This window comes from Acinonyx jubatus, chromosome B4, assembly GCF_027475565.1.
Source record: "Acinonyx jubatus isolate Ajub_Pintada_27869175 chromosome B4, VMU_Ajub_asm_v1.0, whole genome shotgun sequence".
Taxonomy (NCBI): domain Eukaryota; kingdom Metazoa; phylum Chordata; class Mammalia; order Carnivora; family Felidae; genus Acinonyx; species Acinonyx jubatus.
Window position 1 is genome coordinate 102,673,090 of NC_069387.1, and position 20,850 is coordinate 102,693,939.

The 20,850-nt window shown below is 35.3% G+C and overlaps 1 protein-coding gene across 11 annotated transcripts in view; it reads right to left on the reverse strand.

Annotated features, from left to right (window-relative positions):
- PPFIA2 (PTPRF interacting protein alpha 2) overlaps positions 1-20,850 on the reverse strand; it is a 472,924-nt gene that overhangs the window by 383,110 nt on the left and 68,964 nt on the right. For 7 of the 11 annotated variants that reach the window (XM_053226534.1, XM_053226538.1, XM_027071161.2 and 4 more), the window contains one exon: positions 7,225-7,278. The exons of the other annotated variants lie outside the window; for them this stretch is intronic. In XM_053226534.1, coding sequence (XP_053082509.1) covers positions 7,225-7,278 — 54 coding nt within the window. The remainder of the gene's footprint in view (positions 1-7,224; positions 7,279-20,850) is intronic. 11 annotated transcript variants of the gene reach the window in all.

Sequence of the window (20,850 nt, forward strand, 5' to 3'; positions counted from 1 at the left end):
TTATTCTCTTATCTTTTGAAGCAAATAAGTAGAACACTGGCATTTTTTGAATAATCAAATTAAAATTGGTTTTGGAGACTAAAAATTTAAGACCATTCAGAACTTGAAAAATATATAACCTGGTCTAAACACCACCCTCAAGAAAATAAATTTGTTTCAAATTCTATGGAGTATTTACCCAAATTGCTCAGAACCATCAGGAAGATATTAAAATGAGAACAGAAAAAAGCAAAATATGGAATGTACAATTCTGGTTCTTTAGTGGAGAAAATTAATAAAGCTAGAGAATGTTTAGGATGGTGTATATATCAAACCCAAGGATATGGCTTAGATGGGCATCCACTTATTCACCATACTTTAGAAATAAAAAGAACCATTAGCATTCGGATAAAGGAAACAGAACAATGAAAAGAACTAAGTTCTGTAAGAAGCAAATTTATAGATCCTGTTACTCCAACATAACAAACAGAAAGAAAAACAGGGGAGGGACTGCATAGCCCCAGTTTTACTGCCATACGTTCTGGATGAGGCAATGAGGTAGACTTAATTCAAACACTGATAATAGCACTATGAAATATCATGACATTTCCGCATTTAACCAATGTGTATGTTACAGTGAAATATGTTCAAAAATGTGTTTCATGTAGTTTAGGGTTTGTCCCTATCAGATTTTGCCCATATTGACCCTTAAAAAGAATCAAAAATGATAAGAAAGCAAACAGCTAATTAATAATCAGACATTTCTTAAACCAAATTAAGAAAAGAAACCTTCCTCATTGTGTATGTTAGTCTGTATGGGTCTGCTGTCATTAAACTTAAGTTTTGTGGCCAAGTCGAGCTACTAAATTCTAGCTGCAGATTAGAATTAGCCCATAGGCTGGGACAAATCCTGGTTCTTGAGTGGGGCTGGTCAACACCTCTGGCTCTGGCTCATGGGCTAGACAGTGATCCATCACAATACTGGTTTCACATGACTACATACCACAGCTCTCCAGATACCAACTGCAGCTAGAACATCTGTCTAGGAATATTTGTGCTTTGTGCCCCAGTCTTCAGTATCCAAAATCCTCTTGGCTCTCTGAAGCTGAGTGGTTTAGATCTTACCCTGGTCTTCCTAAATGTTGTCTGACAACTGATCACCTGGACACCCTCATAAGAAATTTCATCAGATTTTTACATTTTGATATTTTTTTTAAACTTTAAAACACCATGAATGGATGCTGTACTTTGTCAAATGCTTTATCTGCATCGATTAAAATGATCATATGGTACTTACCCTTTCTCTTATTAATGTGATATAACAAAATGATTGATTTGAAAATATTGAACCACCCTTGAAACTCATAAATAAATTCCACTTGATCATGGTGAATGATTTTTTTAAATGTATTATTGTATTTAGTTTGTTAGTATTTTATTGAGAATTTTTGCATCCATGTTCATTGGGGATAATGGCCTATAGTTTTCTTTTTTAGTGGAGTCTTTACCTGGCTTTGGTATCAGGGTAATGCTGGTTTCATCTAATGAGTTTGGAAGTCTTCCTTCCATTTCTATTTTTTTGGAACAGTTTGAGAGAACAGGTAGTAACTCTTCTTTAAATATTTGGTATAATTTGCCTGTGAAGCCATCTGGCCCTGGACTTTTGTTTATTCGTTAGGAGATTTTCTTTTATTATTGCCACTTACTGGTCTGTTCAAGTTTTCTATTTCTTCCTGTTTCAATTTTGGTAGTTTGTATGTTTCTAGGAAATTATCCACTTCTAGGTTATCCAATTTGCTGGCATTTAGTTCTACATAATATTCTCTTATGAGTTTTTGTATTTCTGTAGTGTTGATTGTTATTTTTCCTTTCTCATTTGTGATTTATTTATTTGGGTCCTTTCTCTTTCCTTTTTAATAATTCTGGCAAAAGGTTTACCAATTTTATTATTTTTTTCAAAGAACCAACTCCTGGTTTCATTTATCTGTTCTATTTTTTTTTTTTTTAGCTTCTATATCATTTATTTCTGCTCTAATCTTTATTTCCTTTCTTTGGCTAGCTTTAGGATTCATTTGTTGTTCCTTTTCTGGCTCTTTTAGATGTAATATTAGGTTATTTATTTGAGATATTTCTTGCTTCTTAAGGTAGATCTGTATTTCTATATACTTCCTGATGTTTATAGCAGCATTATCTACAACAGCCAAATTATGAAAACAGCCCAAGTGTCTATCAATTGATGAATGGATAAAGAAGATGTGGGATACAAATAGTGAAAGTAACACTGAAGAAGACCAAAGCAGGAGGCATCACAATTCCAGACTTTAGCCTCTACTACAAAGCTAATCATCAAGACAGTATGGATTGGCACAAAAACAGACACATAGACCAGTGGAATAGAATAGACAACTTAGAATTGGACCCACATACGTATGACCGACTAATCTTTGACAAAGCAGGAAAGAGTATCCAATGGAAAAAAGACAGTCTCTTTAGCAAATGGTGCAGGGAAAACTGAAAAGCAACATACAGAGGAATGAAACTAGATCACTTTCTTACACCATACACAAAAATAAACTCAAAATGGATGAAAGACCTGAATGTGAGACAGGAAACCTTCAAAACCCTAGAGGAGAAAGCAGGCAACAACCTCTTTGACCTCAGTTGCAGCAATTTCTTACTCAACACATCTCCAATGGCAAGGGAATTAAAAGCAAAAATGAATATTGGGACCTCATCAAGATAAAAAGCTTCTGGACTGCAAAGGAAACAATCAACAAAACCAAAAGGCAACTGATGGAATGGGAAAAGATATTTGCAAATGACATATCGGATAAAGGGCTAGTATCCAAAACCTATAAAGAACTCACCAAACTCCACACCCAAAAAACAAATAATCCAGTGAAGAAATGGGCAAAAGACATGAATAGACACTTTTCCAAAGAAGACATCCAGATGGCCAACAGACACATGAAATGATGCTCAACATCACTCATCATCAGGGAAATACAAATCAAAGCCACAATGAGATACCACCTTACACTGGTCAGAGTGGCTAAAATTAACAACTCAGGAAACAACAGATGCTGGTGAGGATGTGGAGAAACAGGAACCCTCTTGCACTGTTGTTGGGAATGCAAACTGGTGCAGCCTCTCTGGTAAACAGTGTGGAGGTTCCTCAAAAAATTAAAAACAGACTACCCTATGACCCAGCAATAGCACTGCTAGGAATTTACTCAAGGGATACAGGAGTGCTGATGCATAAGCGCACTTGTGCCCCAATGTTTATAGCAACGCTTTCAACAATAGCCAAATTATGGAAAGACCCTAAATGTTCATCAACTGATGAATGGATAAAGAAGATGTGGTTTATATATACAATGTAATACTACTTGGCAATGAGACAGAATGAAATCCTGCCATTTGCAGTAATGTGGATGGAACTGGAAGGTATTATGCTAAGTGAAATAACTCAGAGAAAGACAGATATTGTATGTTTTCACTCATATGTGAACCTTGAGAAAGTTAACAGAAGAACATGGGGGAAGGGAAGGGAAGGGGGAAAAAGTAGTTACAAACACAGACGGTGGGAAGCAAACCATAAGAGACTCTTAAATACAGAGAACATACTGAGGGTTGATGGGTAGTGGGGGAGAGGGGAAAGTGGGTGATGGGCACTGAGGAGGGCACTTGTTGGGATGAGCACTGGGTGTTGTATGGAAGCCAATTTGACAATAAATTCTATTAAAAAGATAAAAATAAAAATAAATTAACATTAGGAAAAAAAGACGTGGGGTATACACACACACACACAGAGGAATATTACTTAGCTATACAAGAAAATGAAATCTTGCCATTTGCAATGACATGGATGGAACTAGAAAGTATGCTAAGCAAAGTAAGTCAGTCAGAGAAAGATAAATTCATTTGATTTCACTCATATGTGGAACTTAAAAAACAACAAATGAGCAAAGGGAAAAAACAAGAGAGAGAGGCAAATCAAAAAACAGACTATATAGACTACAGAGAACAAACTATAGAGAACAAACTGCTCGTTACCAGGGGGAAGGTAGGGGTGGAGATGGGTGAAATTGATGGGGATTAAGGAGGGCACTTGTCGTGATGAGCACCGGGTGTTGTATGGAAATGTGGAATCACTATATATCTGAAACATAAACTGTATGTTAATTACACTGGAATTTAAATAAAACCAAGAAAAAAAATTAAAACACTATGGCAAATGGTATATAAAAAGCACTATTTAACTTAATGATATTTTTACCCTTTAGATTTTAATTATACGTTTTCTTTCACTTTATTTTTATACGTAAATATATGTTATGTTTTTACACTGGAAGTTAACTTGTGATCCAATTTTTGTGAATGAAAAACATATGCTAAATGTAGACTATGTCTGATACAGTTTTTCAAAAGCAGTTTCAAGGTAATATTAAACTGTTAATACATTTCTCAATGATAGAAGAGTTCTTAAAATAACTGTGATTTAGAAAAATCTGTAAATTCTATCTATTGAATCAATTAATTTTCAGTTTCTGAATTAAAAAAAAAATCCTCTTGAAATCCTTTTCAGAGAAGGAAAGCCATCATAAAACTTGAATTGCTCCTGAAAAATCATAAATGAATGATACTCCCATTCATTATCAGTATTGAAACTGAGACTGCTTGAATTTTCAAAAAGAAACTTGCTAACATTTATTGTTAAAAATATTAATGTAAACTATATTCTTGGACTTCCTCAAATTTATTCTTTCCAGGTATGCAAACTTATTTATAATTACATTTACAAATGTACACAACTTTTTGTACATGTATACTATTTAAAATAATATAAACTTCACTTTTTTCCCATGCTTCAGAAATAATACATGCATACCCAGAGAAAAAAATTACAATTTTTTAATATAACACATTTAAAAATATCCCTGAGATTTCTGTTATACTGGTAAAGAAATTATTTCACAGCTCTGCACCATTGTGATGTATTGTAAGACGCCATTCATTCAGCACTTTATACATTCTGTATAATGAGGGGGAAGTAAAGGACCTTGAATTTCTTACCAATAAAAATTTCACTGTTGAATAATTTTGGTAATATATTGCAAACACTTATGCAAAAGACATAACTTTAGAAATGGACAATAGTATTTAGATGACCTATTATAAAGATGTTTTTTAGAGAAAGGAAAAGTTATATAAAACTTCAAATGGGTTTAGGTTATAATTAATATAATCTGACTTTCAGTTTTCTAACTTGGGGGCAAGAACAACAACTCCATTCAATGTCTTACTCTTAAATGACTGAAGTAACACTAGATACTATTACCATTTCACCTCTACTTAGACTGTTCTACATAAGGTTTATATGGGACTAAAAATGATTTTATTAAATAGCATCAGTAATATATTCTAGATAAATCTTTAACAATGGGGGGGTACTAAATTTATGTGTACTGTTAACCCCTAATTAGATTGCCTAAGCTCTTATCTACTCTAAAATCTGCAAGTTTTCCATTCTACAAAAAGGTAAAAAATAGGCATAGTCATTAAATTTCTGAAAATACAGGCAGCAGTATAAAATATCCAACATCATGGTAGGGCACGGCCAAGAGGGAACATCTATCTTCACAATATTATAAACTACACACACACACACACACACACACACACACACACACACACACTTCACTTTTAGCAATTGGGAATGAAGTTGATGAGGCTTGCCTTCTGTACACCATCATTCCTTTCTGTGATCTTTTTTCCCTGCAAGGAGCTTCTTTCAACAACTAGGCTTTAAGCCCACTCAATTTTCCATATTTGGAAAATGTTTTCTTGAAAGGACATGCTTAACTTATTTTAACATATAAATAATGAATAAGATTTTAATCACCCCTTGCAGAAAAGAGGTGTTTAATTTTTATTTGAGCCAGGGACAAATCCCTTTAAAACCAACTGATCTCTAATTGTGGAATTCTTTTAAGAATCAGTAGACCTATGAGGGTGCGATTTGGAACGAAATGGGTTTACTTTCCTAATAAAATTTGAGTACTACGTAAAACACCATGCTAAGCAGCAGGCTGAAATTACATCACATAAACATTCACCTACACTACTTGAATATAGGGCTGCCTGTAAATCCTGTCACAATATACTCGCTGGCTGACTTACATTTCATCTTGCTTTATACTGTAATGTAATAGGTTCAGGGACTAAATATAAGCAGATACCTGAAGACAATACATTTTTTCCCACATAAATTCAGACACTGAAAATAAAAGGAAGGGATAGGACTAAAATATGTTGTTTAGCCTACTTTAGGAGTAATTTGATGAAGATCAGACAACATCATGGACACATGAGGGAGACAGGAGAGAAAGAGGTGCCGTTGAAAGTTGTCTTTGAACACCTCACTGATGTTTTAATGTGATTATGCACTCCACCTAGATCCTAGAGACCTAGAGGAAGTATAGCTAAAATTGATGAGAGTAGGTTCTGTGTGTTCTGCATTAAACCTCACAGTGCCAAGTGAAAAGCAAACAGTGATAGAAATTTATGCATTGATTCTCTGTTGAAACAGATTGAATCTTATTACTTAAGATATACACCACGAACTCATGTTTGTACTTCAAACATGGAATCACATAAATGTTATCTTAATCAATATTTTCTGAAGGCAGATATCACAGAAAGTACCAAGATATTCCAATACTAGACTATCAATCTCTTCTTATTGCTTACAAATAATAATCCTTTAAAACTTTAGAGCACTTTTTCTAATTCTCCAGAAGCTTCCCAGATAAAGTAGAAAAAAACAGCAATATCACACATTAACACTGTTGATAAAATGGGCTGATACAATAATTTTTCTCAGTAACTAGAAAATATATTGCAACCCAAATCATACATTCATATTTAGAATGGTAAAACTTCCCCTCATGTTCCAAAAGTTTTGGTGTCGGCCATAGGACGTAAAGTATTTACACATTCTAATGAAGATTTTACTCTTATTTTTAAAGTCAGTACATGGAGATAATTTTATGAGATCTTAAAACTTTTAAAAATAGCAAACAACACCTCAAATCAGTTCACACTTTTGTATTAGTTATGCAATAACTACAGATTTCCAAAAGGTATCTATATCACAAATTGTATACAAGTAACTATCTCATGATCTGGTGTGTACATAATTCAACTTGTCAATAGTTAAATTTAATGAAGAATCTAACTTACCGGTGGATCAGCCCCCTTAGAACCAGTCAGCCCTCCTGTTAGGGATTCGATATCCTGAAAAGGGGAGAGGTGTTGATTGTAAAATGCTACTCAACAGCATGGAGAATTTCCCAAACCCATAGTATAATATTTTCTTTAGCTACTAAGTTAGGGCACACAGCTACATTTGTTTTCTTTGTTTTGTTTTCAGACAGTCTTGCACACTGTAACACTATACAAATAACCTGTATCTAAAAATCTAGATATTTCCTCTAATTCTGCACACTCTGTAAAAAGAAAAAAAATATATACATAGACAAGTCTTGAAATATGAAAAAAAAAGGTTAGGCTCTAGGTAGGAAAGCAAATGTTTTGTTCTCTAAGGTGTTGAAATGAGGACAGAACAAAAAAAAAGCAATTTTAACAAAACTGCAATTTAACATATTATTTGCAAGAATACAAATCCCATGGAAAACGCTGAACCTATAAAAATTTTAATTATGTATACTCTACTCTATTACTGTACTTGGAAGATAAAAATATTTTTAAAAGAGACTAGCTATTCTTCTACAAGGACTGATTTCGAATCTTGAATCAGTAACCACAGAAGATCACGCCTGAGTAATGATTATATTGTCAAAGGTATCATAAACGGAGAAACAGGTGACTGCGACAAACTGGAGAGCATGTGCCTGTTTATAGGTACGAATACAGCTCCACCTTGGTTGCAGGACTTTGCTTCCAGGGTTACTAACCATGTGACTTTTTCAAAAGCTAGAATTCTGGACTTTTAACTAAAACCTCTCAGGATTTTAATGCTTGCAACCATCGTAGTTTTAAATCATACCCCAGTCCCCCCAGTGAAAAAACAAAACCAAAACTCTCTGCTTAAAGGGGGCTGGATAGGAGTCTGGGGCTCCACTGAAGAGTTATACTTCATAAAAAGTTTCTTGGTTGTGACCCTGGTCACTTATCTTTCTGCATCTAGTTGAAAGGATAGGGATAAGGAGAAATACAGTTGCAGTAAGAAATCAAAGATGAAAGAGAATGGAGTCAAGATTGAAGGAAGAGAAAATTAAATACCTGTGATCAGAGAAATAGCTGATTCCTTTATACCATTAAGAAGATTTATGCTACAAATTCATTCGTGACTTAATCACATTATTTCCCTAGTATCTCAAAAATAGGGAGTCCTAACAAAAACAAAACAAAACAAAAACAAGGGGCTGAAATAAGCATGTGATGACAACATTAGACAACATTAAAGGCAGGATAAGGGAGGCGAAAGGAATGGTGTGATGGAAGTTTCCATCAGAAGAAGCTGACTTTGAACAGGAACTCAATGGGCGATGAATTTCTACATGCATATTTTATCAAGGGCCATAAATGATAAGGCAACCACAAGGAATGCTTGCCAAGAAAATTATTAAGTTGTCTTCACTGTAACAAATATATTGTATATCATATTTTTCCATAGTCAGCATCCCTTTGAGGAACTTCCTCTCCCTCACTCTAGCTCCAAAAGAGGCTTAGAAAGACTGCTTCCAATGAGATAGAAGTCTTACGGAAAATTAAGGCAATGTGGATTTAGAAAAATATAATGGTAGGGTCCAAGTCCTTGATTCTATCATTTGGGCCACATTTGAAACTACATGTTCTCCTGCCTGCAACTTTAAATTTCTGCCTCTCAAAAACAGGAAGATCCCAATTAATATGCCTGCATTGTTAAGTCTATTGTAAAAGGCTCTCCCTGTCTTGCTGAAGTTATTTATTTCACTACCATGTACACCATAAACAATCAAATCATTTAAATTATTTGATCTAACAAGTTCTTTAACGTTATCATTAAATCATTTAAGTAATCTTATGTCCTTAGATAATAAAAGTAAAGTATGAAACATTTATAAACTGGCAAACATTTTTAATCTAAAGGTAAAATATAACTTTTAAAACTGTTTTAGAATTTCATGGAATGAACTGACAAAATTAGGTAGTAAAGTAGCTAAAATACTAGATAAATAGAAAATAAAACACACAGCCATTGCACTGTTTATAAACACACCTGTTATGACCATGACAAAAAACAAAGTTCTATTCATATTAAAAGTTATTTCTAAGTACATTTAAAATGAAAGAAAATAACGTTAAGTACATTTTGAGTTAATATATGCCTTTCTAAATAGACATACATATAAAGTACATTAAAGATAAACATTTCTGATGTCATTATCAGAGAGGTAACAGGGAAACATTCAGATTCAAAGTAGTTTAGCCATTTATTTAATGCATTGCCGTTTTTTAATTTTTTTTATTCTTTTTAATTTTTTTTAACATTTATTTATTTTTGGGAGAGAGAGAGAGACAGAGTGCAAGTGGGGTAGGGGTGGAGAGGGGGCAGACAAAGAATCTGAAGCAGGCTGCAGGCTCCGAGCTGTCAAGTAGAGCCCCATGCGGGGCTCACACTCACGAACCGTGAGATCATGACCTGAGTGGAAGTCAGACACTTAATCAATTGAGCCACCCTGGCACCCCTGCATTGTCATGTTTTTTTAATTATATCTGAAGATTTCTTGGTATCATAGATATGAAGATTTCTTGCTATCTTAGATAAACTGAGCAAATTTTCACATTTCTAAAATTTTAAGCCTTTCCTGATAGTTATCATCTTCAGAAAAATTAAGCAAAAGAATTTAGAAGATGAATTCAAAGGCATTGGTATTTATGATTTTTAACATGTTGAATTAAAGCACACTAGGAACTCATGACTCTAAACAGAGTACAGATGCACATTCTTACTGTTTATTCATTTAATTGAAAAAATGATTCTTTGAGCCTATGTGCTATTTTGAGTATAAATTAGAAAAAAGTGTCCTACTTGGACAGATGCCAAAATTATAGTTTATCTATCAGTTGATGCAAAAATAAATTTTTCATGTATGAATAATGAGCGTAAGTGTGCATGAATGCATTTATGTTGTAAAATTAAAAGGTGAGATAAATCTTTTGAGGAACACTGAACTGAAAGTGAGTCCATTTTTGATGGTTCTTGAATAGTTTGCAAAATATAACTTAAATCCTTAACAAATCCATCTATCTTGTTACTTAGATATCTTTCTATATAGATAACAACAAAAGTACATCAAAAAGTAAAAAACATTGATTTCCTAGAAACTTTGTTAACTTACTATTATAATAATGTTGTTTGACTAAAACATTGAAAACAAACTGATTTTTAAAACTTGTTACAGGATTTATTTAACTATATTACGTACCATGTTCACTTAGATTTAATAGCTTCATTTACATCTAATAAAATATCTACTACTTAAACATTTATTACATACCATGTAAATGTTTTATAAACATTAACATTATTATAGCTTTATAAGGTACTTATTTCTTTTCTTATTTAAGAGGTTAAAAAGTTTATGTAACTTGGGGCGCCTGGGTAGCTCAGTTGATTGAGCATCTGACTTCGGTTCTGGCCATGATCTCATGGTCCGTGGGTTCAAACCCTGTGTCAGGGTCTGTGCTGACAGCTTAGAGCCTGGAGCCTGCTTCAAATTTTGTGTCTCCTTTCCTCTCTGCCCCTCTCTTGCTCTCTCTCTCTCTCTCTAAGAATAAACATTAATTTTTTTTTAAAGTTTATATAACTTACCCAATATCATATAGCTATCAGGAAGTGGTGTTACAAACATATTTGCAGGACTGCAAACCTGTGTTTTTTAATACCAGCCATAGGGAAATAGCTTTACCCTTGCATTCTGGTTACCTTGAACATATCCACATGGGCCATGTAGGCAGAGTTAAACAACAGGCTGGCCTAATTCTTACTGGAATGTCCTGCCAGCCTTCTGAGAACGTAACAAGGTAGGCAGTCTTAGAAAGAGCTTCCATACAGCTGTTTCTCATTTGCCTCTCTGGCACCAATGAGGCAGGGAACTTTCCACCTCATTCTTCCACAACCTAGATCCACCTGCGAGCTGTAAAACTGCTTAGATGCACTATGGAATTTGCTACTCCCCGTTGCCTCTTCCTCGTACTATTGCTGTCATCTGGTCCACCCAATTTAGTGTTGTCCTGTGGGACAAGAGACCAGGCCAGGAAGAGTGAGGTAACTGATACATCTAGGGCACACAATTTAAGGAGGCATTCGTTCCAAGGGTCATACAAGTACTGACCTGACCTGCAGGTGCAGGATCCTGGCAGTGAGTGCCTCCTTAAATTTTATCCTTTAGGCACCTGATTCTTACAAGTGCCTACAAGAGCAGCGTTGGCATCTGTACAATCCTAGGAGTCAGTGACTCCTCAAAGTTTGTGCACTAAGCACCCCACCCGTCTCACCAAGTCCTGACCCTCTGAGGGATATGGAGAGAGCTAACACCATGGTGACCTTAGTCATGCTGTGTATGCAACAGACTCTTGCAATACATTTGACTTGTTTCCCGGTTGAACTTATAAAAATATGCCAAGCCAGCCTAGTGCCTGCCCACATGCTGCTGCTCAGGTACCATTGCTGCTAAACACCTGTATTACATCGCCTCCACCATATGTGTTGCTATCATCTGCTGACTAGGATCCTTCACTATACAAACAATTTTATCTCTTAACATGATTTTAGGTCATGAAAGTTTCACTTGTCCTGCAAGGTGTCAAATACCTAAGAGACATTATTAGTCAGTCCTTGACACAAGCCATGTAAAGGCAGCCTCGTCTAATGCAGGAGAGCTCTGCTCCTAGGTCAGCCAAGGCTGGCTTATGAATCAGAAGTCTCAAGTCTTGGGAAGGTTGAGCTGCAAGAGCAGCAATTAGTGTCAGGGCTCTAAGAAGTGTAAGATTTGAGGGCAGCCTGGACACCGAGGATCGCATCAGGACAGGTTAAATAAACTCCACATTGTGCTGCACTGATGCTGTTGGTTACCCAGCTGCACCCTCCTCCCTGTGACTCCTTCTCCAATAGTTGACATATTTTCCCCCTTGACAGAGACTTTGAATAATGGAGCTTAGGGATTAATCATGTGGTTTTCAGTGCACATCATTTAAGTTCGCTGTTTAAGTCTTGCTTCCCCTGCATACAGGTGGGAAAAAAAAAAAGATTTTGGGATTGAGGTCTCCCTCAGGGCTACTGCCATATCCTTATTTTTATCCCTAAAGAGTGGATCAGCCAGGTATGGTCAAAAAAAAAGATGTTAAAATAGCTTGGGTATCAAATACGTTAAAAATGAAGAAAATTAAATTCTAAATAACACACTGAATCTAACACTGCACATGCCATAAACCCAGACTATCTCGAAATCTGAGAGTTGCATTTAAAGTAATATCAAATTTTCAAGTTTCACACTTCTAAAAAATCACTTTACATAATATAAAAATACTTAAAACACTGTAATATTGTTATCAGCTACTGATATTTTAAATTTTGGTTTATACATATTTAAAATTTGGGACCATTTTAGAAATTGTTTGAGGGAAAGTGATTCAGTATCAATACAGAGTGCATTAAAATAATCTATCAAAAGTCTATCAGTATAGTGAAATCAATAAAAAGAAGATATCAACCATTTTCACTGAATGATTATATTTATAATTTGTGCCAAGGTATTTAAAAACACTTAACGGGGTATTTTATGTTGGTAGAGAAGCTTACAAAATTTATATATTCAAAATATCAAAATTAAGCATTTCTCTCAACCTTTTCACAGAAAAATTTCTCAAATGTGCCTCATCTCCCATTCTCTCTTCATGCAGCTTTTGTCCCCACTGGATCACTGCAACCCTCTTATTAAGGCTGCCATTGACATCCAATTGGCTGAATCATTGGTCAACGTTCATCATCACCTTCCTTGATCTTTAAGCCACACTGACAAAGCTGACGGCTCCATCTTCCTTCAAATACTTTTCCTCGTGGTTTCCATTTAGTTTCACCCTCTATATGATTGTACTGGCTACCATGGCTTTAAATATCATGTATGCTGATGAATTAGGAAATTACATATTCAGTTCCAACTTATCCTCTGAGATGCACACTGCCTACTCTGATCTCCACTTGGATGTATTATAGCCATTTAAAATTTAATAATGCAAAGTCAAACTTGATTCCCACTTCTACCCCTCCCGCAAATTAAGTTCCTGTCCCAGTGCTCTCAATCTTCACATCACCTTTCACCAAGCTGCTCAGCAAATCCTGCCAATTCTATCTTTAAAAAATGGCTTGGGGTGCCTGGGTGGCTCAGTTGGTTGAGCATCCGACTTCAGCTCAGGCCATGATCTCACGGTTTGTGATTTCGAGCCCAGCATCAGGCTTTGTGCTGACAGCTCAGAACCTGGAGCCTACTTCCAATTCTGTCTCCCTCTCTCTCCGCCCCTCCCCCAGAGACTCCCACTCTGTCTCTCTCAAAAATAAATGAAGATTAAAAAAAATTTTTTAATAATTAAGTAAAAAATAAAAAATAAAAAATGGCTTGACTTTGACTATTCCTTACCACATACATTCCTACCATCCTATTTCATTGGACCGTATCAATATTTCTCCCTTGACTAAAGAAATAGCCTAACTGTTGTCTCTACATCTGTCCATGTCTCTTCTTTCCCCCACGTATTCTCCACACAGCAGTCAGGACTATCCATTCAAAATGTAAGTTACGTCAGATTCCTCCTCTGATCCAAACCCCCAGGGAGGTTTCCATTAATCCTAGAATAAAACACAAATTTATCACCATGTCCTGCAATGTCTTGTAGTGATCCGGCCATCTCTCTGATATCATCCTTTTTCCATTATCCAACTCTCTCATGCCACCCAGTCACACTGACCCCACTGTTGTTCCAAAAACAGTCCAAATATGACGCCTATCTTAGGGTCATGTTTACACATGCTTTTCATGCTTCTCAGAATACTCATTTCCTATACATCCTCCTAATTAACTCACTCCATCAGATCTCAGTTTAAGTATCAAAATCTCAAACAGACCTTCCCTAACTGTCTAAATCAGTGAAAGTTCCACCCGGAAACAAATGGCAAACTCAAAAACATCATAAAAGGGCAATTAATACAAGGATGCTTTACAGAGGTACCGATGGTTCCATGGATCCAGGAGAATAGAGAAGCACAGGGATTAGTAATAGCTGGAAGTTTTACCCAACCCTAAATCCAAAGAAGATAAAAGAACAATGTTGTCAAGAGCCCAATAAAGGGTGAACACCTCCCATCACTCTCCAGAACAGCTTGCCACAGAGTAGGAGCTCAATAAATACTTTTTGACTGGATGAATGACTGACTGAATAAAGCACATAATACCATTTTTATACACAAAATAGCTGAGGCTCAGAGTTTAGAAATGATGAAGAATTTCTCATTTTTTGTATAAATATATCACTTTGAAAGATGGCTCAAGGCAACAGTGTTTGCACAACCCATCTTTATAGAATGCCTGAATGAACAAACTAATAAATGACTTGCCCAAGATCAAACAGCTGGTAAATTCTGGAAAGAAACTTTGAAATCCCAAGTGTTATAACCCCAAGCACCACGTACATTTTTTCCATTATACATCACTGATCAGACATCCTACTAAAGGAAAAGGCACTCAACTCTGTATTATCTTAAGGCAACAAATTTCTATATATCCCAGGGTTTCTAGTTCATAAGAAGGAAATATACAAAATGACTTAATAGATAATAAACAATATATTAAATTTATCTTCTGGTGAAATACTGCCAATACTTCAAGTTAAAGACCTGACACCTTAATCATTATACAGTGATATGCTTGAAAACTTGATCTAACATATATGCTTAGCAATAATAGTTCAAACACATTAAACTACAAGTCCGTAATGTTTTTATGTAACATTTCATAGTGTGTAGGTTCACAGCCCTGAGGAGTAATAGAAGAAGAAATTTCCTTAAAAATCATTCAGTTTTTCACACAATGCTTAATGGAAACAAACTTCCATCAGAGAACAGCATCTCCTTGAGGCAAGCATCCAAATAATGAAGCTGAGTTTGTTAATGAGGCATCTTTCTCCTCTACCAGACTTCAGCTGTTAGTGTTTCCTTGGCAACTTTACAGGGTAAATTTCCTGGGAGGCAGAGAAGCAGGAAACACACACAACCAGTTTTATAAACCTCCTTTCCTACAGAAGCCAGAAAAAGCCCTTTGTAGTCATTTTTTGAAATTAAAAAAGGAAAATATCTACACTTTTACTTTGACCACAGTCCAGCCCAAATCTGAATGTTCCATGAGCCACACAATTCTTTCATAAAAGAATAGGGGCACCTGGGTGGCTCAGTTGGTTAAGTGTCCGACTTTGGCTCAGGTCATGATCTCACGGTTTGTGGGTTTGAGCCCCACATCGGGCTCTGCACTGACAGCTCAGAGTCATGGGATCAAGATCTGCATCAGGCTCCATGCTCAGCATAGATTCCCTTTCTCTCCCTCTGCCCCTCTCCCCCACTCACTCTATCTCTCCATCTTTCTAAAAATATTGTTAAAAATTTTTAAATTAAAAAAAAAAAAAAGAATGATTGAGCCTATGTGGTGACTGTGCTGAACATGAAGAGCACGATGGTAAATAAGTCAAGGTCATAGCTTTCAAAGAGTTCTGAGTCTGGTGGGGAGTCAGAATGACAAAGACAATTTAGTCAGTATATGTATATTGTACACATAATAAGCATAAGGCATCACACAGAATTTGGTGTATGGGATCTAGAGGCTATGACATGCTTTCTCAGTTCAAGGATCTGTTCAATCAAAGAGTGTGTCAATCTAAGAGTAAAAGTAGATCTTTCAATCTAACAACATGAGGAAGAATTCTGAGAAACAAGTTGTTAAAATTATACTATACAAGTGTTTCAGGAGTAGATTTTATAGGGTGACAATAAGTTTCAGTATTTGTTTTTGAATGCATACTGGGTAAGTTTGTCCTAAGACCTTGGCTGGGTAACAAAATAACATTAACTGGGCACTAACTATACCAGACACAGTATAAACAGCTCTACTGTCTTACTACATAGCATCTTAGGTCCTTTAGATGTAATTTCCTTCATTTTTAAGATGGAAGAGAGTCTTCCCAAAATCGCACAGCTAGTAAGTGTTCAAATCTAGAAAGGCTGACTCCAAAGGCAATGATTTCTAACAATTATGCTCTCTTAAATAAGTGGAGGTGTGGGGAGAAAACGGGGAGAACTTCCTGGGATGCCACATAATGACTTGAGAGAAACATATTTATTCAATATTTGTGGAAAGAATGAATTGACTTGCAAACAGAATTTTTCTGAGGTGAAGTGGATCGTCTCTGATGGGAAAAAGAATAGCCTTGTTTGACCTAAAGATATGAGAGTGAATGCCACTGAATTTAGCAAAAAAGTACAATTCCAAAGATTTCTGGCATATTTTTTAATTTCAAAGCATTGTCCTCAAACTCACACCTAAACAGGAAATCTAAAATGTAGCAAAGACACAATTGTGCTAGTGTTGCATGGAACAGGGTTTTCTGAAGAAAGTACCAAAGAGATTTAAGGTTCTGCGCCTTTTCTATGAAATACCTTCTCTGAAACACTTTCCTTTATGAATGTTTTGTGTGTTACTTTTTCTTTTTCTATTCCCTTCCATATGGCTGAGGTGATAAAGGGAATCTTTTGCTGAATCCTGACTCAGTCTCTGTCAGCTCCTCTTTGCCAACTTTTATACACTGATGTATCCTTGTTATCTCAAACTCGCAAGTCCAAATCAGACATCATCTCCTCTCCTCCTCTGCAATTACTATGGTCAGCTGCCTCCCATTCAATTTCTTCCCCCAGTTCTTATGTTATTGGTCCTTCCAATAAACATTCAGTTGCCCGATCTGGATTTCTGGAGGTTCAATAAAGTCTTCCCTCATCCTGACATTTATATACCAAGCCAGTTCATTTTTCCTTCTAAAATATCTGCTCAGCTCAATCTATTGCCTACTTTTAATAACTACTGCATTCACTGCCTTAGTTTAGAATCTCATTTTATTTTTACCCCAACGTAGGCCTTCTCCAAAATAGTGTATTTTTTGAGTTATTTTTTCCACTCTCACACTCATACGATCTCATCTACTGAGAAGTGGTTCTCAAACAGTGGTCTAGGGGCCAGTAGCATCAGTGTCACCGGCAACTTAGAAATATATTTTCTTCAGCTTTACTCCAGTCTTACTGAATTGGAAACTCTGCTTAACAAGCCCCCCAAGTAAGTCTGATGCAGGCTAAAGTTCGGTAACCGCTACTCTAGAAAGATGTGTTTCAAATACAAATATGTGTAGATTATTCCCAAATTCAAAATTCTTAATAAAGTCCCCATTCTTCTTAGGAAGAAAAAATATCAAGTGTATTTATGCATGAGGTCTTTCATTATATCATTATGGACTACTTTTCTCATTTTACCTTTCACCACTTCCTCAAAGAACTCTTATACCCTTATCATAATGAATCCTGTACTTCCTTTGTTGTGTCAAGTGTTTTCTTACTTCTATGCTTCTGCATCACAGACGCTAGTGCCTAGAAAGCCACCTCCCTCCTCTGGATAAATCTTACCCTTTGAGATACACTGCAGGCATCACCTCCTCTCAGGAGACTTTCTTGAGTCCCTCAAATGAGACTGATGGTTCTGCTGTCATCCCCAGTATTCTGCACCTAACTCTATCACAACGTTATTACACTATTTTGTAAATGTCATTTTACTCATCTGTCTTTCCCATTCATTTGAGGGTTAAATCAGCTCAGTACTGTACTTATTACTTCTGTATCCTAAGAAATTACCACAAAACACAACCAATAGATGTTAGAGGAATTTGATACATTTATGTTGAATTTAGCTTCCTATGAATTTCTTCTGCAAGGAGAGGATGAGCTGATTGGCTGACATTAGTGCTTGGGACTGCTTTGAAATGTGCATTATCCTATAATAATAGATTTTCATTCTTATTACATATTTGTTTCATTAGTGTAAAGCAACCACTGAGGAACTGATTACCTTTGAATTTACTGCAGAAATTCAACTTCTGGATGACAAGAGTGATCAGATATTTTTGTTAACACAACAGAGGCACCATCCCAAGAGACCCTGCCTGAGCCCTTCAATTCTACCTCAAGTCTGCAAAATGCAGTACATATGAAAGAATAAATACTTCAGTGATTAGGAGAATAGGTTCAAGCCTATGTTCACTACTTACTAGCTGTGTGAACGTAGGCAAATTTATGTTCCTCATGTAAAATAAGTCAATCTATGTCCTAGTACCTATCTTAGGAGGACACTGGAATATTAATTGTGACTGTTCATGGAAAGTCACTTATTGACAACTTATAGTAAATATTCAATTAATATTAGTTATTACTATACATGAAATAATGCATCGACAAATTAGATTATAAACAAGTAAAATAAAGATAGGTTATCAACACAGATTACATGGTATACATTGAAACAGATATGGGTTATCAACACAGATTACATGGTATACATTGAAACAGATATGGATTAGAATACATATGGATAAGACCCAGATACAGATTAATTCTAGCTATAAATCTCCATTAGATTTATAGAATGTATTTTCCCTGAAAGGCAAAAGACCCTAAATTCTGTATTTTACCTCCTCAATGCACCCTACAATTTTTCAGGTATTTTTGTGGCTTTGGTTATTATAAATTTTCACCATTAGTTTTAAATATATAATTTTTATTCTTCTTACTAAAATTTGAGCAATCTTTTTGCTGAATAAAATTCATACCATCAACCTAAACACAACTTATTCCTCTTTCAGTGTGTGTTATCTGACATCACATATTTATGTACCAGAGTGGGCAGCTTTCAGCCTGTTCAAAATGTGCTATAGGAACTGAAAGAAAAGATCTGGCATTTAAAAGAGGATATCAATGCTATAATCCTAGATACACATAATTTATGGGAGATTTATCTATCAGCCTTTGTTGGTTGAGAGTCAGAGACTCAATTACTGTGATCTTAGTTTACAATTAAACCTCCAATTATATTATATTTAGTCTTCCCCTACCAGACACAAAACACAATAACTAGGAAAAAATACAATATCTTACCCTTTTAAAGTATCCGGTTTTATTTTTAACTCCATAAATAAGAGCCTAAAATATTTGCTGGGTTGAAAAACTAACTGGAGATTATCCTATCTAAGGTGATTTTTAAAAATACATCTATCCTTCCAACAACTATTATCTGGAATTTCATTAATTACACTAAAATACCTCAACACCATTTATCATTTTGACTTATAAATACTTGCAAGAATGAATTGCTTGTGAACTGAAAACTAAAACAGAGCAAATAATTTATTTAAAAATATATGTATATTAAACAGACAATTCTAACAAATATCTAACTATCTCTCTCTCTTAATATATTTAAGTATTTGGCCAATTAACATTAATAGTTTTTAAGGTAATTACGAGAAGCTGGCAAGAGAGCAAATAAAATATTATCAAATACATTAAGTTCACACTTTCAGAAAAGTTTGGCATGGGTTTGTCAGCCAAACGTTATGTATTGCATGTGCATACTTTAATTTTGGAAATGACAGCCATGGAGGAATCAGATAGAACTAGGGGAGAGATGAGAACTTGAAAACACAGGAATCAGTAGCACTATCTAAAATCAGATATGCAGGGCACCTGGGTGGCTCAGTCAGTTGGGCGTCCAACTTCGGCTCAGGTCATGATCTCAAAGTCTGTGAGTTCGAGCCCCGTGTCAGGCTCTGTGCTGAGAGCTCAGAGCTTGAAGCCTGCTTCGGATTCTGTATCTCCCTGTCTCTCTGCCCCTCCCCTGCTCAAGCTCTGTCTCTCTGTCTCAAAAATAAATAAAAACATTAAAAAAATCAGATATGCAAAATTTTCAGAATGGAGTCTAATCTGAATCTAAGGGATATGCAGACAAATTCCTTTTGCATTGCTATTTACTTTGGCAGGGAAAAAAAATTACCAAGTTCTAAATCATAAGAAGTAAATTTCAAATTCATTTCCTATTTTTTCTGCTTTTGAAATGATGAATGATGATTAGAATGGTAACTAGAAATAGCAATTAAAACATATGATTTCTCTACTTTTCTTCTGGGCAGCTCCATTTCAACTGATGCTACCAAAATTCTTATATGAATCAATGTTTACAATATCTGTATCATATTCTCAAAATACTATTAAATGAAAGGAAATGAACTCACTGAAATGAGAACATAAAATGCATTGATGTTATGCTGCTAAATTAATTGAGATTACAATATAATGCAAGAGTCTTCTAACTTGAAGACTTAAAGAGTCAATGACAGAATGTTCTATAATCAGTTTATGCTCTATAGACAGCCTTGTTTTCTTCTATTCATTTGATCGGATTCCCTAAATAAATAAATAAATAAATAAATAAATAAAGCCAAGCTTCACATTTATAATATGCTTTGATTTACTATGATTTAAAATATTTTGTATTCAGATCTTTCTTTTCCTTCATATTTCTGGAATATATTTTTCACTATTAATTATTCTTCTCAGATGTAACAGAACATTCAACTGAGCCACACAGCCAGGTTAAGAATTCCAAAGTGAACAGAACACTAAGTCTCCTGGGATTAGTGCAATAACAAAGAAGTATGAATATTTCTCTT